Source organism: Drosophila santomea, chromosome 3R (assembly GCF_016746245.2).
Source record: "Drosophila santomea strain STO CAGO 1482 chromosome 3R, Prin_Dsan_1.1, whole genome shotgun sequence".
NCBI lineage: Eukaryota > Metazoa > Arthropoda > Insecta > Diptera > Drosophilidae > Drosophila > Drosophila santomea.
Window position 1 is genome coordinate 20,063,959 of NC_053019.2, and position 24,851 is coordinate 20,088,809.

General features: G+C 40.0%; 1 protein-coding gene across 1 annotated transcript in view; it reads right to left on the minus strand.

Moving 5' to 3' along the window:
• The window catches only part of LOC120451531 (ETS-like protein pointed), a 58,533-nt gene extending 35,622 nt beyond the window's left edge, over window positions 1–22,911 (minus strand). Inside the window, exons 1-3 of the mRNA XM_039635306.2 lie at window positions 22,106–22,911; window positions 16,656–17,004; window positions 14,269–14,359 (exon numbers count right to left, since the gene is read on the minus strand). Coding sequence (XP_039491240.1) covers window positions 14,269–14,359; window positions 16,656–16,991 — 427 coding nt within the window. The 5' untranslated portion in view covers window positions 16,992–17,004; window positions 22,106–22,911. The remainder of the gene's footprint in view (window positions 1–14,268; window positions 14,360–16,655; window positions 17,005–22,105) is intronic.
• Between the last annotated feature and the right edge of the window lie 1,940 nt (window positions 22,912–24,851).

Genomic DNA, 24,851 nt, shown 5'->3' on the forward strand with positions numbered 1-24,851 from the left:
TATATTTATAGAACTTGTGTTTATAATTTAATAAATATCCAGGGCAATAATGGAAAAACTTTTTTTAATTACTTTATAAATCTACTTTTCATGGATGCTACTTATACTTGATATTTCAATCCTCATCTTCATATTTCCTCATTTAAAGCTGAGAAGCTCAGCTTCCTTATAAAATAATATCTTATATAGTTTTTAGGTTCCTTTAAAAAATCGTCGTTCATATATCCTGAAAAATAGTTTAGGGTATTCAATGATAAGGAAACAAGCCAAGCAAAAAAAAGTCATGGCAGAAACGCATGCAACTTTTTCTTTTCGGGTTTGTTAGCAGTTTCTATTCGGACTTTAGCTGCAACATGGAGTTTGGAGCTGGGAGTTTGGAGCTGGGTGTTTGGAGCTGTATGGAGAGTATGGAGCATGAAGAGCTGGGGGAGCCTATCAACTGGCCAGATATTGAGTTGTGCCAAGCGAGGCTAAGTGAATGATGTGGTGGCGTTGGGGAGCTCGAGACCGTGCCAAATGAAATGCGAAAGTTGCTGCCCGGCAATACGGCCATGCATCTATCTGACATTCAAATCAGCTTAGAAAACTGCAACTCCAGTGGTCAAGTGGGGTTTTCGACGGCAGTCAGCCAGGCCCAGGTCCAACCTATTTGCAGCATCCGCAGCAGCAACAGCAACTGCAACTGCAGCAGCAGCAAAGGAAGCCGAGTGGGCTGAGAAAAAAACTAAAGCAAACTCTTTTTTTTTTTTGCCCCCACTGCGGAAGTTTGTCAAGCACGTAAAACAGTTAATGGACACAGGATATGTTTCCGGGCCAAACTAGTTTCTCCGACTTCGTCTCCGCTCGATTTTAGTTTGGTTGTTTTTGCTTTTTACCTGTCTGCACCCATCGAAGTTATTAATTATCAATTTGTTTTAATCAATGAATGTGTAGAAAACTGCCAGACCCACAGAGAGACTTGTTGTGGCTGAGAAAACGAAATATGAATAAATGGAAAAATGAATAAATGGAAAAACAAACAAAACTAGTTCGTTCGTTCTGCGTGTATTGGCAAATGTTTGCCACGATTATGATGGGATGATATCGTCTTAATTGGCTTTTAATTGCTATGGGAAGTTCGGTTTGATGTTTTCACAAGTTCCTCCTAATCAAATCAATAGTTAACGCATAAATTAGATAGGCAGATATCAATGGGAAGCGGCATTTGGGGTTATTTCAACCATTATTAATGCGGTCAATCACCCAATCAGAGGGGCAAACAACGGTTCATAATCGGAAATACACATAAAGTTCAGTAAAGTTCAGTATTCTAATGAGCGATTTGGCAAAGAAACGGATATTTCTTTGACTTAATGAATGAAACGGGAATTGTTCTAATTTGTATTTAGGATAAACGGAAGAAGATTTCATTTGCAAACTAAGCTGTGAGAATGTAAGCTGCTTGACAAAGTTCATCTGAATTTAAGAACATTATTCTCTGCCTTGCTTAAAAGCTATCCACGCAAAAAGCAATCAACTAACCCATCGTAATCATCGTAAAATTGAGTAACTACCGACCACTCGCCTATTTAGAAAAATATAAATAGACATAAGGACCACAAGAAGCATTGATCTCCTGCAGCGCAAGCGAGTTTTTAAAGCTCTCAACTTCAATTTAATTTAATTTACCAATATGAATATCAATAATTGAGCGTAACCAAAGAAAATTCCCCCAATAACCCGCAGCTTTAATGAAGCACCGAAAGGAAGCGGCTGCACGTTAAAATCCATCCATGGGGCAGGAGTCCGAGTGAAGAGACTCCACATTTTAAAGCGCAAGATAAACACGAACGATTGGATGCCGATCGGATCAGTTGTGGCTATCCCCAAAGAGCAGAAGCTCCACAGAGAAGACTTAAGCTGCGCTCAAGTTGCGCCGTCGATTGTCGCGGCTTACAACAAACAAAGAGTTCCCCCCCAACTCCAGAACCCTCCTCTTGTGATCCCCATCCCCATGCCCATTCCCCATCACCATGCCCCGATCTCGAAATGATCGTGTAGAGATGTTCAAGCGGAGGCTGCGTTGGAAAATACAGTAGCCGAGCAGTAGCCAGCAAACAAATTACACACAATTCAAACTCCAAACAGAAGATTTCACAGCATCCAGAGCCGAACAACAAGAACAGCAAGAACAACATTATTATCTGCTTTATGTCCAGAACTGAGACTGAAGAGGCTTGGCCTCGACGGATGGCGCTTCCAGTGTCCAACGGACCCCATCCAGAGTCTCCAACTCCACCAGTTCACCATCAGTTCAGTTGAAAGAGACGATGATGAAGATGATGCCCCAACTGCGGCGTATGATCATCACGTTGCTTCTGTTGATGATGTTGATGTTGATGATGATGATGATGACGGTGGCGTAGACATATACTCGTAAGAACGAATCAAGTTGAATGGGACTAGTGTCGTGGCTGTTGTCGCAAAAGCACTGCGAGAAAATACTAGTGCATACTACAAAAGGATAAGCTAAAGCTTTAGATCTTATTGAGTTGGGATACACCTGATTAGCCTGCTTGTATGCAGAAATTAAAGTTAATAAGACTACTACAATATACAACTTTATTTGGACTTGTTAGCTTCTTAAGTGCTAGCCTTATTATGCAAGTTCATGACTTTTCTGGCAGTGCAGCTACTGTTCAATGGGAATGGGACAGCCTGGACAGTCCGGGTTGGATTCGTCGTTGGCTCCGCTGATTCGTTTGCTCGGCTGTTCGGTTGTTCGGTTGGTTTTTCGGTTAGTAAACCGGATGTTCCTAATCATTGCTAGTTTGCCTCAAATTAAATATGCTCCATGTGTGTGCGCGTGTATCTTTTGTTTGTGTGCCTGCCATGCAGATAGATTATAGTCCATATACACAAGTCCCGCGCACTCGGATACTCAGAGTCAGATACTCACTCGCTCGCAATTGCGAAGCCTTCGCAAACGGCCTATCTTGAATCATGAATGAAAATTTTTTTTCGTTTTTGTTTTTCCTCTTTATCGGACAACAACTCAACTCAACTGAGCTCAGTTCAGTTCAGTGACGCATCTCGGTACACAAATATCGTATATTATTCGAGAGTTGGCCCAACCAGAGATAACCATGGCCAATTTCTCGCCTGTTGGCAAGGCCAAATTAGCCACTTTTCATGGCTGCGTATGGATATTCGCCGCTTCATTCATCTTTGATAGCTGATTGGAACAGGTCCGAGTCGAGGCAATTTAATTGATAGAAGAGTGACCGCAAGAGCGACTGAAACGCATTCATAAATTCATTTTTATCAGCATCAATTAGCAATAATTATTCATTACGAAGCGCGACCAGAATGATAATGAAGCGTAGTAAAGATCGCTGGCCTGCATTGCCAAAGGGGGAAAATGTCCATGGAAATTTCACTGCAGCTCAATTGAATCCAGATGATGGACTATGGAGCTAACAAGAGTGGAATTGAAACAAACTATAAAATAAATACTGATTACTAAATGCAAACGATTGAAGATCTTCCACTCTTCTCAGAACATAACTTGTCGCTATAAAACTAAACCCGTTTCTAAATAATATCCCATTTCCCCGGCAATCATTTTAATAGCTTTCACACACTCCAGGGGCAGAAGATCAAACCTGAGTGAAACCTCAAACTCAAGACCCCGATCGAGAAAAGAACTCACATAAGACACCATTATCTCAATCGCGTGGTGGCCTTAAGTATCCATTTGGTAACGGCTTTGAATAAATTAAGATGCCAAAAAAAGAAAAAAAAAACGAAACGCATCGAAATGAATTAAATTGAAATGAAATGTATCAGAAGCTGTAAAAACATTTTGTCTCGACGTTTTCGGCATTTGGTTTTCCATTTCTATTTGAACAAATATATTTGGCCATTAATTGATAACTGAATTTCGAAAATGGACCCGGAACGTGTGACGGAAGGCACTTTTAGCCATCCCGCTGCGTGGCAGATGATAAAATTCGAATTAAAAGCCCCAAAAGAGGCAAAATATTAATTGTTTTTTCTAAATAAGATACCAACGACTGGCGCCACGAGGAAGCCCACACGGCATTAACTTAATTGTTGGCCACCTAATTGGTTACTATAGATATCTGAATGCTGGAGGCTGCAGACTGAAGAGGCTGAAGACTGGGGTCATGGTGATAACTCTTTCCCTTCGATTGCAGCTCGAAATGAAGATGCAATTTGTTGCTGGTAATAAGCCCACGCTGGCTAAAATACAACTGGATTGACTTCCCGATCTGCAGCTTCCATCACCCCCCTCACTTGCCCTGGGTTTATCTTAGCACCTGGCCTGCCAACCCTAGGAGCACAACGCTCATCGTGAGGATGCTCAAACTGGACCCTAGACTTGCCCGGCTGCTCCGGCATTTGCATAAAATGCAGTCAGCAAAAAGCTAGCTATACTAAGAATAAAAGTGAAATAAGTCTTTGTAATATTAAGTGATAGAATAGAACTTAATTCTTTATAAAATCAAGTCTAGAATAGGTATAGGTTGAGCTCGAGGAGAATTACTTCTTTTTTGGCAATTATTTTCTAGGTTTAGGCACCTCTCAAGTTCTTAGTGTACCAAAGCATTGATCATTAGACCATTTTTAATAGAGAGATACCAGCAAAACAAGGGGGGAAATGCCGGGAATCCGAGGGGAACTGGGGATAGACCCCAACCGAAAGCAGGACCCATAGAGTCGAGTCAACCAGTTTTTGTGTTTTACTGCCGCCACAAAAGCGGTTTGGTCAGCTGTTCAAACTGCTACCAACCAGCCGCCTGCCCACTCCCCCAAATAGACCCTCTTACCCCCCTTGAAACACCTGACCCCCACCACCATCACCTCCCCCCCTTGCTTGACTGTGAATCGGCAAAAGTTTCACCTGCTCGCAGTTGCAGCTTGCGTGCGATCGAGTCGAGTGTTTGTTGGCATTAGCCATGGCTAAAATAAGCGGACCAAGTACAGACTGATGATATTGCCCCTTCATGTTTGTTGCTATTTTTGTTGCTGTTATTGTTGTTGTTGCTTTTGCTTTTGCTGCAGTTGTTGTTGTTGTTATTGCTTTTACTGCAGCAGTTGCAGCCACACAATTTTCACACTCCTTCAGCGCGATGCTGCGGCTACCTAAACAACTGAACTGAACCCAACGCAATTAAAATATATAACTAAATGGATTTCAACAGCCAACGGTAAAAATTAAAGAAAATTGGATATATTTGGGGGATAAGGGAGCGGGGGATGGGGGCCCAAAGAAAGGTACATTGACAAACAAATTTATGTGGAGAGCCACAAATCTTGCGGGTTTCATATAAACAAAACTAAATGCTTAACCCTCAAATAAATTAACTTCCGATCTTAGACACACCATATACAAAGTCAAGTACAGTGCGTGCCATGACTGTGTGGCGCTGCTATTCTCAAGTTTTCGAGGCACAGTACTAAATCAAACTGGATGAAGATCAAAGATCTAAAGAGATGGAGGGTAATTTATAATATATTCATAGAGAGGCTAACCTATTACCAATTTCTTTTCACATTATATGCAAATAATACTTAAGAATGGTAATTATTGATTAAGCCTTAACAAACTAAGAAACCATCCCGCACTGTACGTACTTATATAAATATATTCCCGCTTGTATATACAAAATTCTAGTGCCAGTCACCGATTCTCGATTCTCGCACAAATTCCGAATTCAGATCCGATTCAGTGCGAAGCGATTCAAATCGATTCGAATCGATTGTGGGTGTTATGGTCAGCATCAGGCGGCGAGGATTTCGAATGCAGGCGAGCAACGAAAACACTCAATAAAATGCGTTGATAAATTGCGCCGGGCATCAAAGGTAACCCACTGTGCGAATGGCGCTACAACCGCTCCATTCCCGCTTCCCAAAAATTTCTCAGCCACTCGGCCACTTGCAGCAATCTTCTATGGAAATTTATCGATTGTTTTTGTTTAGAGAATTTTCGGTTCGAATAGACACAAAAGCGCCAGTGCCGCCGACACTGTTCGTAGATATGTACGTTGATTTTAGGGGGGTGATAAAGAAATTGGGATCTACATAGATGTTACTTATGGGCCCGCCATTTGAACAGACTTTGATTAGCAGCGGGATCTGTGCACAAATCAGAAAAACCTCCTTCATCGAAAGTTATGGGATGATATTCGAAATAAAGCTGTACATTTTTGGCAGTTACATAAATTTATCTGGCATATAATTCAAGATGGAACATACATTTATAGTAGAATCAATCGAAATTGCTCTATTAAAGGTTTGATTCCACTTCCAACTTTTCAATAGATCTAATAGGCCTTTAACGAAAAACGGTTCCAATTGATGGACTTTGCCACTTCATTCTCTATTATAAAACCCAGTTAATAGGATGGGATCTGCCAATGGACTTAGTTAAAAGTTCCATTATTCGGGTTAAAAGTAGCGCAACGAAATGGCTTTTAATTCAAATGACAATTGCAGAAAAGCCATTAAGACACCAAAAAAAAAAACCCATTAGGCATTATGTGAGCCTCAAAGAAGAGTGAAAACTTTAATTTAAAATGCTGAACAAATTATGACATGGCAGAAAATAGGGTCTAAATACCAAAGATACCAAAGGGCAAAAAGGCAATGGGCCAATTCACATACGAGTATATGAATATGGCCCATTGTTTTAGGCAGCTCGCTACATTTTGGGCCAATTGAAGCGTTAAATTATCAATTGGCCAAAGGGGTAGCAGCAGCGTTAAATTGGCCAAGAGAATGAATAAAAAAAAAGTGATAGCTAGAGAGCCCAGGTGGACACGCTTGAATTGATGATCATCGCTCGAATTCGAATTCGATCGCATCGCCGGATCGATAGAACCAAAAACGCACTACTCCTGGAAAAGTTTTGTAACTGAGGCCAGGGGCAGGCAACTTGAAAATTGTGCAGACACAATCATTATGACAAGGCAGGTGTTCCCAATCGACAGCACCACACCCCTTCTCCCTACTCTTTTGCTGCTGCTGCTGCCAAAAAGATATTTATATGGATCGAGATCCTGTATGATTCAATTTTTCATCGATTGCATTATCAATTGCTCGAGAGCTCGAGTGCGCGGCTGTTGGCTCGATCGTTCGGTTGGCTGGTTGGTAAATCATAAAATGCAATTGAAGCTGTCCCAAGAACGGGTTTCCATTGCCGCAATTTGTTGCCCCAACATCCCCACACATCTAATCTGGATGCAACTGCATATGTACATTTGTGTGTGTGTGTGTGTTAGTTTGTGTTTGGTTGGTACGTGTATTTGTGCGTGGACAGGTTGCCTTTTGTTGCATTAATTGATTCATATTTGTTAGTCGCGTCTTGCAGCATTTCCTAATGGGATTTCGGTTTCCTTTTCGCCACTGATATATGTATTTTTGGTCCATATTTGGCATTTATGATTAATTGAGTTGCTCTCAAAATGGGCATAAGTGGATTTCAAAAATTCGCTTTTTATTCATTTGGCTAAATTATAAAATAATTAGTTTATGGCACGCGCTGAAGTTTCTGTTTTTAAACGATTTACTTTAAAGGCAATGCAAAAACTTGTGTTGTTTTTCTGTTGTAGGAGGCAACCATTAAATGAAATGCGTATTTTAGATCCAAGGCTACATTAAGTCTGTCATTGAGATTTGGTTTTTTATTAATATCTTTGATATATTATTCATATGAAACTCTTTTTTTTTTATATTACCAACAATGTAATTTAAAAGCGTAAAAATATATAATTTTTTTTTATATATGTAATTAAGTACCCCGCGTGGTATGCAATAGTTTTTGTGTATTCAACTTCGTATTTTCGCTGCAAAGTAGGCTATAAGTTAACACACTCTTAGCTTGCTACTGGCCGCCAGGGGCCGCCACTGAGTCATGTAAAAATCATGTATATAAGAAAAAGACAAAAAATAGAAATATAAAATAAAATATATCAGCTTTAAAAATAATACATACAAAAGTCAATAATTTAGGTCACAGTCCCATTAAATTTATTATATTTTACAACCCTAAATTTAAATGCGAAAATATGTACACTACACAGCGAAATTTGATAAGGAACTTGAATTCTATTTATACCAATAGTTTTACGGCATAAGCAATTATTGAACAGAAAGCTGATAACAAAAGAATTTCTTTCCAATGAAAGGCTAACTATAAAATATCGATTTACCAAATACCCTTACCTTACTTCTTTTGTAATGTTAATTTGATGCAAGCAATTTGTGTAAGTTCACATTCCCCTATCATCTTGTTAACTTGGTAACTAACTGACAGTGGAGAAGTGGTCCTTGTGTCTTTTTAGTTCCCGACACTTCAAGGTGTAGGCTAAGTGCATTATAATATTAGATTGTTTGCCTCCCTCCATTCCCCCCATTTCGCCCCAAAAAAAAACACCCCACCTCCATCGATAACGAGCAGTTCTTATCAGCCAGCCACAAATATTTGTTCTTCGTCCACCTCATTGGTTACTTCTTGGGCTCCAAGTTGTTTGGGGCGATGGAAAGTGAGTTTCGCGTTTGGTAGAGTTCAAATTGGTGAAGGTCGCACGCGTGAGAGGGTTGCCCGATAAGTTCTTCACCCTGACTATGACTATTGTGCTGGGTCAGTTGTTTATGGCTTTATTAACTCAACTGCTGCTTTCTTATGATTTCGCCCTTTCTTTGCGGCATTACAACTTTTCGGAGCGTGCTGATTAGCCATGAACTGGGCTTTATTGGAGCTCGGAAAATCCCAAAGAAACAACAACTACAACTATTACAATAAATGCTGCTAATTTGTCCATGGGATGCACTCAATTTAGACACATCCGTTCTACACAGTCAGAAAAAAACGCATACATATATGTAATGAAAAAAGAGAGAAAAGCGCTTTTGTTTTGATAACATTGTTTTCGGTGTGAATGAATGGGAATGGAAATAGAAACGTTGAGGGAACGTGATTAGATAAAGTCTCTATGTCTTTTGTAAGCTATTTACATATTTGCATATCTACACGGAGAGAAATTAGGTTCAAAAGTCTTGCTCAATGCTTGAATACTTCATTTACAACTTGAATTGTTTAATTGTTTTGCATTACACTACAAAGGAATGGCATAACTTAATTTATCATTTTGCATTCATAAATCAGCAATAAACTCGAGAACAAATTATCCAAGCATTAGCTGCATAAAATTGAAAAAATATGAAAATATCATTGCCATAATGCATCGAATTATACAGCCATAAAGGCCTCAATTCAAATGAATCAAAAAAGTTCTCGCGCGATTAATTCCAGGCGAAACAACAACAAAACTCAACGTCGGGCTATCAAAATTTATGAATGAATAAAGCAAAATCAGGCGAAACCCCGACAAAAGGCAAGACAGAGGAAAATACAAAAAAAAAAAAATAACAAAAAAAGTATTAATAAAAAGGCAAGTGAAATAAGCAAACAAAACGAAAATCACAAATAGTAAGTGAGTACAAAGTGGCGTGCATATGAAATATAAAACAGGCGATATATCCATATCCCACTACAAACGCACACACACACACGTACGTACGTATGTACATATGTGTGTGTGTTTACCTCTGAATATGAATGAATGAAAAATTGTAGAAGCAGCACAACCGCAACAGCAACAACAATAAGTTGTTAACGCAGCAGTTCCACGAACCAAAAAAAAAGACGAAAACCCCAAAAAAAAACACCAACGACAACCAGAGAAGACGGGGGAAAAAAAAAGATCTGTGAACAAGAAATTTGAAAGGTAACAAAAAACTGAAATTAAAACAAAAAACTTAAAATCAGAAACACGAGCAAGTGTGTGTTGGCAACTCGTTTTCCAGTTTTCCATTTTTCCATATGCAGCAGCTGCCCACAAATTGTGCGTCAAGTGGTGGCGAAGGGGAGTAGAGTGGAGTGGTGTGGAGCGGGGGGTTGAGGGTCTGGAAGGGGGTGGTGCATGAAATGGAGGGGGGAAGGGAGATGTGGGGTAGGAAGGGGAGTTCAAATTATGAATAAATAAGAAGTTGGTCCAAGAGCAAACAGCTAAAAATCAAAGCAAATACACAAAAACAATGAAAACAAAACTGGGATGGCGAAGAACATTGTATAGTAGAAGTTCAGATACCCTCGCTGGAATTATACATTTCTCAAAATAATATTGACCAATATATTTATCGTAATATAATGTATGATTAAACACATACATATATACAAAAGCCTTAAAAGAATGCCTACAGAATCATTTTAAAGCGAACTTTACTATTCGTTTTCAAATACAAAACATTCAAGGATTTCAGAATCTCAGCAAATGTTATGTAACAAAATCCTATCGAAACCATAATATCCTACACTGCAGGGTATAAAGAGGCAACGACGACTGCAATTGGATTTTGAGCCAAAGTCGACGCGCCCACGGGCAGCGACAGAAGAAGAAGAGAAGCTGGAGCAGCGATAAAAGAGGAGCCCCAAAGACAAAGCCGGAGAGCAAGAAGAAGAGCAAGAAGCCGGTTTGCAGGAACAAGCCTAGAAGAAGAGGAAGAAGGAAGAGGAGCAACGGAGGAGGGGGAGCAGCGCAGGCACACGCAAAAAAGGAAGGAAACAAACATCAAGCCCCAATGACAGAGGAAGCAACCACAACAAAAACAACAACAGCAAACGGCCGTGGAAGAAAGGGAGACAAGCGCAACAAGATCCACTCGTCGCTGCCTCTTATTCCCCACTTTCCACTCCCCATCCCATTTCCATTTCCATTCCCCCATTCATCAACTGCATTTTAATTCTTTTTTGGTTGTCTTTGCGTTTTGTTGTTTTTTTTTCTGTTCGTTTTATTATTCGAGAACCAACTAGTTTTGTTGTTTTTGCTGCCTGGCAAGTATGAATGAAAACGAACGTGTTTCTGTGAGAGCGAGAGCCCCCAAAAAGAGAGCGGGAGAGCAGCGACGCCGACAGCGACGCCGACAGCGACGTCGACAGCGCGCGGATGAATGAAATGAGCAGCAAAATGAATGAAAGTTGTGGGGCTCGCGCAGTCGACGTCGCTGCCAGTGTCGACGCCAGGCTCTCTTCCGATCTCGACTCTCCCACTCTCCTGGTGGAGAGAATTTGCATTTTTTTTATATTTTTTATACAAATCATAGCGCACATATTTAATAAGCGAAAATATAATTTGCTTTATTTATTGTTTCGTTTCGTTGGCTTCGTTTCGTTTTGATTCTTGTTATTTTCAAAGTTTATGATTAATGAGAGATGATTACGGCGTGTGAGTGTGCGTGCGTGAGTGTTCTTTTGCATCTGTGTGCGCGTATAATTAAAATAAGGGCAACATTTTGCATACACTAGCAAAAAATAAGGACATATTTTTTAAATCTAACAATTTAAATGAAATATTATTATAGAGAGATATACGTCCGTTATTAAATTTTCTTATAAACAGTTTTCATTATATTTAATTTCCCACGTTCCCATGCATTTTGAATACCTACCTTTGGATTTCAGGGCGACCCTTATGCTAAGTGTATCTTTCGTCCGCATAATGTAAACTAAATTTACGTGCCTGGCTCCCGATCTTTTCTCTGCTTCTTTTGGCCCGCGATGTTCCCCCTTTTTTTATGTGCCATCCCCATTTTCCATTCAGCATCTGCGCAGTTGTCGCCGTTTTTGCATGTTTTTTTCCCCCGTTTTTTCCGCCTTTCTGTTTCTGTTTTAGTTTTTGTGATTTTATTTATATTTTTTTGTTTCTGTTGCCATTTTATGGCCGCGATCTTCTAGCGACGAGCGAAAAGTTCAGGCTGCCAGTTGTTTTCGCTAAGGGATTCGCCTGGGTCCCACAAACAAATGTATGTACATACATATGTATAAATACATGCACAGATATGTAGCGTTGTATGAGCTACCATATAGGCGCAATGGGGTGGACCTTCCCAGAAACTACACATTAATTGCCAAAACTAATTACCAAATATGTGACCTCTGTTTATCCAAGTAGTACCACACGGCGTATGAGCAATGCTGTTTCTTAGATTTTTCCCACGCAGCTGTTTATTAAGTTCAGTCCACTAATGCATTATTTCATTAAAATATATTTACAATTTGAATGTATAACATTGCCACCACTGCGTATGAGTGATATTTTAAAAGACCATCGTGCACATTTACAATCCTCATTCTTACAGCGAATTGAGGTCCACCCTTCGCACACCACAAATTTGTATATTTAGTTGGGCACTGACTTTAGTCTTGGGTTTGCGTTGACATTGAAATTGTTTGCGCTTTGTTGATCTCAACGCAGCGATAAGACATAAATACATAAATACTTTTTACGTTTTCGGGTTCCTTTTCTTTCGGTTACTGCCTCGATTTTTGGGCCACGGCAAAAAACAAAAAAAAACACAAAACAGATTTTTATTATTTGTTTTTATAAACATTGAATAGCTTTCAAATCGTTTTAGTCCCACCGATTTGGACAGATGGCAGTGCAGTAAGATATTTTTGTAAAATATCAGATGGCTTAACTTTGCGGTAAAATCGGATTTAAAAGATATATACTTAGTTAAAGTATTATATTTCATGTCTGGAGAAATATGTTGTATCTTTGATTCCGCCTTTAATTCACTGAGAATCTTCATCAAATGAATGCAGTGCTCTTCTAAAAGATATTAAATTTGGGTTTAAGTTGCCACATCGTGCTCCAACTGACATTATCGTCATACCCCAAAAGCTAAGTACTATCCCAAAAAAAAAAAACCGAGAAATTCCCATTATTAACACATACTTGGTACATTGTTCTCGCTTCGCAAACAACAGGGCAAAAGATGCATAACAAATTACCAGAAAACGTTGTCCGATACATGAAATCTCTTTCTGCCCCGCGACTGTGTGTGAAATAATAGATAAAATATACTAGACACATGCCATCAAAAAGCAACAACAACAAGAATAACAAAAACAACGACAACGATATTTTGTCACATTACGTATACGAAGAGTTGGCAGAGTGAATGAGTGAGTGAATGACTGACGTATTGCCTGATTGACAGCGGCAGCAGCAGCAGCAGCAAAGGGAAAGAAAAGGTAGCGCTGCACATTTTGAGATATATTTATTTTGAGAGTATTTCAAATGCAAATGTATTCCGCGCGCAGAGATCTCTTTGCGTTTTCCATTTGTGGGAGCATTTAAAGGAGCAAATGAGTGAATGAATGGCTGAATGAATAAGTGAGGGAGTGACTGACTGAATGAATATGTGTCCGCAAGTTAACTTGGCACTTCGCCGAGGGGCATTTGGGTGGGGATTGGGGATAGGTGAGGAGTGGGGATTGGGAGTTCAGGAACGGGGGGCTGGGCTCACCGGAAACAAACGACGTGACTTTTCACTGAAATATTAAACCAACTATGCGAATGCTTGGGAATTATGTTTGTTTCAACGACTACATTATAATAATAATCACACACACAATGGCTATATCTTCGTCTGGCATTATTCCTTTTTATTCAAGTTATTTTTCCTTTTTTTATTTGTAGCAGTAACACGCTTTTGTCGGCTTATCTTATCGCCAAATTATTTGGCCCGCTGTTTCGTTCGCTCTCAGTGTGTTTTTGCCATTTTATCGCGCGGTTCAAAAGGCAAAAATAATAACAATAAAGTCGCAAAAGCAACTGAGCCATATATTGATCGGTTACGACGACTGCCACATATCCTTCTGTTTCAATTCATTCTGTATTTAATTTTATAAACTTATGAAATATTTGTTCACCTCTTTGCTTTCTTTTCAACCAGTAAAGAAAATAAACTAAATGAATAGTCTTTGCCATTTAATAAGCTATGGGAAAACAATTAATAATTTCCAATAATTCCGTTTCTATGGAATATCTGCCCTCATATGTATATAAACAAAGCTAATCTATCTGACTAATATACATAAGATATACAAACACAACGTATGTGAGTCGAGATAGGACCATTACGCTCCGCAACTATATAATTGTTGAACATTTGCTCATCAACAACATTTTGCTCTTCAATTATTTCCATTTTCTTGGAAATCTGTTATCAAAAAGCTCGACAGACCTCGAAATGCCATTCAACAAACAAAATATGAAGTGAAAGAGCAGAAAAAAAAAGAGCCATAAAACCCATATGAAACCGATATAGCAAATAGGGTTAGCACTTGGCCCATGTAAACAATCCGTATATAATATGATATATTGGCACATATATTATGATGGGGTTTTTACTCACCCAATGACGCCTCTTGATCTGAAATATCCGACAAACTGCACAGATCCTTGCATCCATGGATCGGCTCCTCCTTGATGAATATATTTTTCGACTGCAAGGAACATGAAATTGTTTTATTAGTTTAGGCTTTTAACTTGTTAACTTCAACAAGACTGATTCATTTACTGACTAATTTGTATTTCAATGGTTGTCGTCATAATTCTGTGAGCTAATATTTTACAGATAAATCATTTTGGTGTCACATTAGAGATCCTTCAACTGTTTGCATTCCATATGCCTTACTTTTCAATGGGAAAACCTTAGCACTGCCTATACTTTTCTTATATCTGAGCTAAAATAAATCAATTTGAATTTGCCTTGAACTGCAGATCCTTTGCTTTGATTGACATTGCTGCACGATCTTTGTTTGTTTGTTTTCCCTGGCCGACACCAATTCCCCGTTGCCATTTGCATCTTTTTTTTTTAATCTTCGCCTCCAAGAGGTGCTCTCTCCACCTGCCACCCCCATTATCCCCAACCCCTCAGCTGCAGCACAATGAGCAAACAGTCAACACACAAGAGGCATCCGTGATTGTGTGTTGTACATATTTATAAACAAGCCACTTTTACCCAATTACAAATCGAGTGTGTCTGTGTGTATGTGTAATGTAAAACTGAGGCTCTACTACGCGACTTGACTCGGCGGCGGTGGGCATTATAATCAGAGATACAATAGCGCAGAGTCGTGGCATAGATTGCCCCGGCAATTGAAAGTGGCAGGCTGCGGCGGACTGCCCCAATGTTGTGCCATGGCTCCAGCCAACCGATCGTGTTGAACGCGTTCTAATAAATTGAATTGTACGTTTGACTTGCTCAAAAGCGAGGGGACTTCGTCTGCGGGTCCGCCATTAATGATAATGGAGGTCACAGTAGTCAAATGGAATGCTCCGTAAATATAGTATCGTAATCAATTGCCGAGCGAATCCCAGCTGTATTCACATACGCACTCAACACCAATTGGAACCCAATTTTTTGGAGCTCTACGATCCACAAGTCTTCAGTTACGTTACTGCACTGGAAACCCAAAACTTGGCTCCTTCTAAAGGCCAGACACTCCAGATCGGATTACCTGGCTGCATTTTCCAAGCGACTGCACATGCGCATGTCCTTTTCTGTATTTTTTGGGGCCTTTGGCAGGGCAGCGGGGAAAGGATCAGCTGGGGGTCAGGCTGTTGGCCCCGAAAGACCGGATGAAAGTGGTCAACGGCTCGGCGGGCCAACGGATATGCTTACCGCAGGCGATGTGTCAAATGCCTTCACTCGTTACCCGTCAGCGGTCGTCAATTTCTTGGGGGGCATCAAAGTGTTCAGGGAGTGGGAAAGTAAAGGCATGACTGGTTTGCATAGCCGAAGAATTGGTTACTCTTGGATTTTTGGAAGATTAGGTTAACACGTAGCTACACCGAAGTGGGCTTGAATCCTAGACTTTAGAAGCATACAATTTCAATGACTTAGAAGTGATCAATTAAAAACCACGTTAATATGTCATAAATATGAAGGGTATCAGAAAGGGTACGTTTATTATGAAGAACAAGCTGCCTGAAGGAGAGAGAAGCCCTACGATCTTGGATCCCATTGTTGCCTGTTTCACTTTCTTTGGACAGTTACGCATTGAGGTCCCTACTTATCAAGGCGTTTGTTACCAAGCAGTTACCAATTTTGATCAGGCCTTTTGTCTATGCAGATGCGTCATGAGCCAAGTGGCACGCTTATGGCTTTTATGGCAAATAAACAAAAGATGGCCTACACAAAAGATGCCCATGGAATGCACACGAATTGGCTACACCCTCACTTTGGGTATCACCCCTTCGATGATCAGTGACAGATTATTCCATCAAATATACAAATATACTTAATAGCAAAGTCGCCGCCGAAAAGCAGGGTGTTGCGAATAAAAACGCAACAAAGCATAATACATAATAATTGCGTTTTTGTTTGGTCTACCAAATTTAGAATGCGATCTACGTGATCTGCATTCGCAATGGGAATTCACTCTGTCATTGGGACTCCCACTGCAGTGGCTGTCAAACTGGCATAGAAACAAAACCGATGGACAGCCTATCGATCACTTGATCAGCAAATTCGCTTATTGGTAGTTATATATAGAAATTATAGATTTATTCAGCCATCGATCAACGACGTGCAGTCATTGCTACCTAGTTTTTAAATTAGCCAAGTGCTGAGCAGTTAGGCGGCTACTAGTCATCATTAAGATGGCCTAGATTAAGTAGTCTAAATATAATTAGATATTTAATATTACAGCAATCACTTCACTCCCACTTGTTGGTTGGTGAAAATAGCTCAGTTAACAATGTAATTTAATACGATTGTAAAATAACTTGACTCACCTCAACTAGACTGGACAGAAAGGTGACTTTGCGGTTCTTCTTGAGCCTCATGGTGCTAACTTGGCCCGAATGGCTGCTGCTGTTGCCAATGCCGTTCAATTGGCTAAGGATCGACTGAGGACTGCCGAGCGAATTGTGATGACTGCTGCCCGGCGACTTGAACAGGTGTCCGTTGATGGCGTTCAGATGGATGAACTCGTGGGTCGCCTTGCCCAGGAAATGGGATGCCGTGGAGGCGACCGCCGATGTTGAACCAATGGTCGCTGATGTGGGCAAAGCGGGTGGCAGCATAAATTTCGTGGCAGACAGATCTGTTTTACAAATCGCCAATTCCATATTGCGCAGGCATCTGCAGAAGAAAAGGAAAAAAATCGAATTAATAAAACAAACAATTAGCTGGCTGGCCAATAAACAAATCGCTGCAATTATTACGGCGTCTGGGCGTGAGGTGTTTTAATTATCGCTCAATTATTGGCTTGTTTTCCCCTTCCCGCGCGCATTTTATTAGACCTCGTTGGCACCTCCCACTCTGGCGTTCGCACCTTTTTCTTGGCTCAATCCACCAGCTCTATTGACTGTAGAAATTATGACAGTTTTTTTTTTGTTCTTCTTAACAACAAGCCAACGAAGCGGGGCAACATCAAAAGTGTCCGCCACCTTTAAGATAGACCACAACAAAAGGAGCCGACGGGGCAGAGTTTGCATATGAGCACGCTTTTATTTTGTTTACACAGCATCCATCATATTGGGGCGAATAGGATGGGATTGGATGGTATTGGATGGGATAGGATGTACCAGGTCCACACACAGCACACAGCCAATTCAAAGGGTTTCAATTTTCTAAATATATTTCTAATGGGTTTCGTTTCGTTTCGTCTCGTTTCGTTCTCTTTGGAGTTCTCAAATATTTGCCCTAGCCAAGCAGCGGTTGATGATCATCATCGAGCTATGGATGTGATGTGAGTTTCAAAGAAAAAAACACGAAAAGTTACTTTGAAGTGTCGCCACAAAGAGTTTTGGGCAGGAAGATCACACGGATTGCTTCAGGTTCTTTCCCTGAATCTTTACCAATTGGTGGCTTGGGTTCCCATGTGCCTAAGTCTTTATGGCATTGTATTGCTTGCACTAGATTCGGTCATTTCTTAAACTACAAGTTGTATCAAAAGTAATTGCATACAAATCCAAAGCGAATAACAATAAATCTTAGAAAATGTTATCACCGGAAGTGGGCTAGATAAGCCCCAGAGAAAAGAAGAGCAGTTGCCTCTCATGAGGGCTTTCCACAATTGCCCATCCAGAAACCACTATAAATAACGCGGTACTGCGATAATGTTCAGAAATTACGCATTAAATATATTATATTTACATTAAATGTACTCTGAATGATAAAAGCTGTTTAGTGATAAATGAAGACAGAAAGTTTAACCTAAAAAGGGCGCTAATCTAATGGCATATACTAAACTGAAGATGAAACTTTAAGTTCCTGAAGTAGAGTTGCATCAGTTACACAAAAACGGTCACATCCGTCAAAATGTTACAGGTTTGTATAATAAATTAATTGAATTTTTTAAAGAATCTAGTAATCTTTACATGTGATAGTACTACGACTTATATCGCATAAGATTGAGTTGCTCTTTGATACTTCTTGATAAGCAAATGTTATTCTTGGCTACGGTAAACGCCCCCATGTCACCATATATGCATACATATACATAGTATCTCAAGCTACATCTGAGGAGTATCTTTGAGCACTGGCTGCCTAATTAGATACGTTATGCAAATGTGTAGATACTGTCGTCGCATCGGTGACGCTTCCACCCAAGTCCGTCTCTTTCGCTCTCGTTCTTTGGCACTCGGTGAATGTGTGGCCAACAGTTATCTATCCGCCTTATCAGCCATGTACGAACACATATGTATGTATGTAAATCGGCAGTATATATACATATGTATGGGTTGAAGCACATCACGCTGATCTAACTGAACCGAAAAAAAAACGCGTGGAAAAGGGGGAAAACCGAATATACGAGTATATTTAACTTTTAGAATCTCTAAGGCGATTTTCAAAACGATATGGTGCTTATAAATAGCTCTACTTGGCTCATTGCCCTTATAAAGCGCTTTGAGTAATGAAATGTATAATAAAATGCCTTTGATTAAATTAAAGGAATACCCCTTTGCCTAGGGCAATATCGTCATGAGAAAGCGTTGCATAAATTTCAACAGCTCGAGCTGTTGCGAAATCAATTTCAATTTGATTTGCTGATTTTGTCCGTGGTCGTTGCCGATCAACTGAAATACCCAGCTGGGCAGTTATGTATTCACGTTCACAAGAACGAGATATAAACACATATAAATCAATATATATATAATGCTTATACATATATACATATATATATGAAAGTGTTTGAGTGTGCGGATCAAGTGAGTGCACTAAAAACGAATTTAAGTTAATCAACATTTAAATGGATAATAAAATCAACGACTGCAGTTCACAAAAAGTTGATTTATTTCTCTCCTAGTTTTTCTTTTTGCCGCCCCATTGCAATCAATTGGATGTAGAGCAGCAATAACAGAAACCACAGAGCAGCATTACTAAATCTGCACACAATCTATATGCATTTTCAGTTGTGGATATATGTACATATATTTAGAACTCGAATGCATATGATTTTGAATATGGCAGCAGTGCTGAGTGCACTTTTCACACGAAAATAATTCATTGACGCATAAAAGTGGCCAAGATAATTGGCAACTTTTGGCAAGTCCAATTGATTTCTTGCTTTTGGCCCGAGCCAAATACCATAATATTTCAGTTCCTATAGTCACTCAAAATTGGCTATTAAAAGTTTGTGCATTCAGCTAAAATAATTGTGAATGAAATTAGTTTATTTTCCAAAGAATTATTTTTACAGCAATTACAGAGATCGTAAAAGCAGAACGTTTGCAAGGAAATACTACGTAGATTATCTAAGTAAACAAGTCAGGAGGAAATAAATTTTGGACCTCCAAGTAACGGAGATTAATTTGGGTTTATTTAATCAATCAACTAAAAGTGACTTGACAATTGTTCTTATCGATCCGCAAATATTTCCATGCGAATTCCACGCTTTGTTGTGACTAGCAACTTAACAAATCAATCGACTAAAAACAAATTCCTCAAATGCAGATAAGTGCTGGGGTAAAATCGAGTTTCCCAGAGGAACAAATTGAGTGAGTTTCACAAAGTGGCACATGTTTCAAAAACCAATTTCGAATGGCAGCATTTCGAGCACCAAAAAATCAGTCGGCAGGGTGCCAAAAACGAGTCGCAATCGCTAAAACTATCTGAACAAAAAACCTTATCGCCCCAGACACGTAGATAACCGAAACAAAAACAAAATAAAATAAAATATTATATATATGTACATACATACATATAGTGAGGGAGGGCGAGGGCGACAACAAAAAAAAAACCACACGAATCGAATTGAATCGAAGCGAAAATCGGAGCATATGTTTTCCCTGGAAAAGAGCAAACATTTTTGTTGGGAGGACCCATGGTAAGTGGACCAAAAGAGTAGATTGTCTGGAGTCCGAGTTCTTGAGGACTGGAGGAGAGTCTGGGTCTGGGTCTGGGCGCAGCAGATGCTTAAGGAACAGATTGTAAACGAATATGATCTTTTGATATGGTGCGCACTCCTCGGCCAGACGACAACAACAACAGCAACACCAGCAACAACAACAACTGCAGCGGCAACAAATAGGGGTGCAATTTTTCGGTGTGTACGTAACGGTAGAATACACATTTAGTCGCTGTTCTTTTCTTTCCCAGCGCCTGTGCCCTTTTTTCCTCTTCCTCGCTGGCTGGAAAGAAGGGATCTGCGATCCGCTGATGATCCTCGGGATGCCTGCCTGTGCACATGTGTTCTATCTCTTGTCGCCGAACACTACATGTGCATGTTGTGTCTGTGTGGTGTATCTGTGTGTGTTTGGAGTATCTGTGTGTGTGAGTGTGTCGTCTTGTCTTGTCATGGGATCGATCTTGATCTCGGCCTGTCTGCAGCAGGTTGATACTTTTAGCATCGGTCCGGGCACAGAATCCGAGTTTAACGTGGCATGGGGCAACGAACCAGTGCGCTGAAGATCCACTGAACTGTAATTGTCTGTGGGTATTTATGGAAAAGGATCTTGAACTGGTCTTTCATTTAGGGGGAGACGCTTGGGCAGGGAAAAAGAGAGGGGGGAGCTGTGCTCAATTATGATCCAACGATCGTCACACATCAAATTAGCGATTATGGCAATAATTTCTTATCATTCCCTTGAGTATTTTCCTCGCAAATTGGTATTCTTGAATAGCCCGAGGAATCTTTAACATATCTTTAGAGTAGTTCAATGATCGTAACTCTTTAAAATATCACTTGTGGACTTTGAGACTTCGATTCGAATTGTTGCGATAAAAACGAACTTTATATACCAACTTTTAAATAATCACAGGAATGATGAAATGTGATCTATGGTAAATCTTATTTAACAGTACTAATTTCATGTGCTTAATTATTTCATGGCTTAAACCTTTAACTATCCTTTGATCTTCTTTCCCCTAATAATTACTTTAATTTACAACACAAATTGTAAGATCCTTTTGAAAACCTTTCAGGTAACACAACAAAGTGCAGACAGGAAAGCCCCAATTATGCGCTCTTCAAAACCCAAAGGTCAAAAGAGTAGCACTCCCGTGCATCGGTTTTATTGATACTTAATTGTCTAATGCGATCGTTGTGCTAGATTCTTGGCCCTAATCAAATAGCGTTCACACATTCTCGATTACCAAAACCCCACGGATCGATGCCTTTCGAGGGGCAGGCGAAGCTCATTTGCGGCACCGGAAGCTGTAAAAGGAACACAGTAGTAATTTCGATCGTGTTTCCCACAAGGGTTGTGGAAGTGCCCCACACACACACACACTAGCACACACAAACAGGCACACGCAGACGCACACAGGCGGCTAACTAGCTTGGCTATGATGCGGTTGGAAAACCAATTCAAATTCTGTTGGCCTGGCCAACAACGAGTTTATAGAGGCAGCAATCCTGAATCGAGGCGAGATCGCGAGATCGGCGGATCTACCGAGCGGTAGCCAAACCAGTTTTCTCCTAGATTCATTCAAGAAAACAGGCAACACCAACACAGAAAGGGTTTACATACACTCGAAAGAAAGAGCCATGATTGCTCTAAAAATTCTACAAAATATGTTGCAAGTTTCTGGGAAACTAAAGATATTGAAATGCTGTATCTCAACACAATAGCTAATAATTATCATATCTTTGAAAAAATGACATTGCAAAACTACAATCTTCATTATTATACAACATTTAAGGAAGAAAGTTTGAAAGTTTTATGTCGAGTGTAGCAGGGAGAATAACAAAAACTAATACTTGAACTACTGTTTTTCAACACTTCACTTTTCTTACCGGTGCGGGGCAATAAAATAGCGCCCCTTCGAGAACAAGAAGGCGGGGGCTACTGGGCTCTTGATTTTTTTGGTTGTGGGTTTTGGGTTTTAGGTTCTGGATGCTGAATGCTGGATGTTCTAAAGACCGTCTTTCGGTTGCCTTTTTATTAGGGTATCCAAATTAATTACAGCCTCAAATTAGGCGCACAATCTTGATGGACTTCGCAGCACCGATGACTATCTCTCGCCCGTTCTCTCTCTCTCTGCGTACTTGTGGTATATATGTGTATATTTATATATGTGTGTGTTTTAACCCTCCGGTGGGATCAGCAGGTTGATTAGGGGGAGAGAGAGAGGGATTACGTGCCGACAAACCGAAAGCCGAAAACCGAAAGGAACAACTCGAGATGAAGAAGAAATCGGGGATCGGTTTAGCTCGGCTTATAAGACGCGAAAAGAAACAAACGGAAAAAAGGCCGACGGATCGCTGGCAAACACACGCACACACACTCGCACAGGCACACACACGCGATGTTTGAGGAGATTTTTGTGGTTTTATGATGGATTTCGTATATAGAAATTGGTTTCCTCTGCTTCTGAACCGTGTTTTTTTTGTGATTTTTTGATTGTTGTTGTTTGCCTTCTTCTTTAATTTGCTGTATATTGCGCGCGCAGATCTTTAGATGCTTTGCTATTGCACTCACTCACACACTTGGTTTTTGCTTGGCTCGCAAAGTGTTTTGCATTCGTTATTTATTTGTTAGTTGATTCATTTAATTCATTCAAATCGAATTTACCGTAGCGCAAGTGCACGCTGACCGAAAGAAAGACAAAAACAGACTGACCGATGGCGGCAACAGGCGGCAGCGACGCCGACGTTGGCGCAGACGCGGCGTTGACGTCAACGCCGACGCACATTCGCTCTTTCTGTTTCTCTCCCTCTCTCTCTCTCTCTCTCTCTCGCCGTCGCTAAGATTAATATGTTTTTTTTTTTGTTGCTCTGGCAAGTGATAACAAAAATCGTAAATTATGAAAATCGAGAGTTCTTTCAATCTGACTTATAAACATTATTCGCTATTTTACTTGATCACCAGAGATCGCTGGAATGAGAGCGAAAAGGCGTGGGCGATCCTCCATCGCGCCGTCTCTTTCGCACTCGCACTAGAGCGTGCATCATGGGCGCAGAAAAAAATGGAAATCAGAATTACATATTTTGAGCAGCAAAAACAAAATGTTTGCAGCGACAAAAAAATAGCAACAATTTATAAAAAATCCGCTTGCTCAGAACTCAGTGTAAGTGCGAATATGTGAGATAGGTGTGGGTGTGCGTGTGCATGTGTGTGTGTGTGGTTGTGCGGGCGATCGTTTTTGGCAAGCATTTAAACAGTGTGCTAGTATATTTAAATATGAAATATGCAAAGGGGGCGGAATAATAAAGCCAAATAAATTTAAAATTTGGCAAACTCAAAGTCTTTCAAGTGTGTACACTGATAGAAATAACTTTATTTATGTATATTGCAGTTACAAATCTATGAATATATATACATAAGTATGAATACAATTTATACAAATTTTAGGCAAAATAAAAAGTATTTAAAATGTTTTCAAAAATATTGAATCTCTTTAATATTAATAATAATCTCTTTAGTTCAAATGGATCACAAATTTGGATAGTATTTTCTTTCTTAAATTTATAGAATGTAAATTTTGAAACGAAAATTTTATTAATGATAAAAGTTTGGACATATTGTGTGGGAAAATACCTTTAGACACCCCAAACAGTGTAGTTTAAGGCGATATTTTCCCACCGTGACCATGACAACCACTGTGCGTTCGAAAGCCTCTCCCTCTCTCTTTCGCGCAAATCAAAAACAAAAACAGGTTTATGTGTGCGCATAGTGGGTGCGACAGAGAGCGGCGATCTGGAACCGAAACGACTGCAATGTTTTTATATTCCGGCAACGCATTTCGCATAAATAACAAATTACAAAGCATAAGCGAATGCAAGTGCAGGGGCGGCAGTCAAACAACAGCCAGCTGCACCCAGAAAAAGGGCAATAAGATTCGGGATAACAAAACTTGACGGTGTTCCCGATTTTCCCGGCCAAAGGGAGAGAGTATACACATAAAAAAAAACTTAACCAGCCTTGCATAACGAAACACGTGCAATAAAAATATGGCTGATTGTCAACCTCTGCTGCAACTTAATTGCTGCCACTGAGGTAAAACTGAAAAAAAAAAATTGAGAAGGGGGGCGACAAGTGCAACAAGCGAAAAAAAAAACTTAAAGAGCGCATGCGCGCCGCTCTCTCGCGCTCTCTCTCTGTCGCTCCTCTGCGCTGGAATCTTACAACTCGTGTAGGTGAGCCGGATTTTTATGAATGAATGCGCCTGTGTGCGTGACTGCATGATGCCATTGCAGCGGCGAACTAGTAGAAAAAAGTTCACATTTCAGCAGTGGGAAAGGCGCAGTGGGCACACATGGCCAACAGGCCGATTCAAGTGGCCAGCAGCTGTCCTTTGAGTGACAACAAATAGGGCATTTAATGCCCATTACACGGAAATTATAGCATGAATGGTCAAACGGTGATAAAACAAACAAAAATGTATTTCTTTAAGGATTTCTTCAGATTTAACTAGCTCATAAAACAAACAGTTTAAGAATTATCTATTATTATTTTAAGGAGAGCAAACAAAAATATATATAAATAATTAATATTTAATTATTACTATGTAGTATAACACAATCTTAAACCAGTGGCATT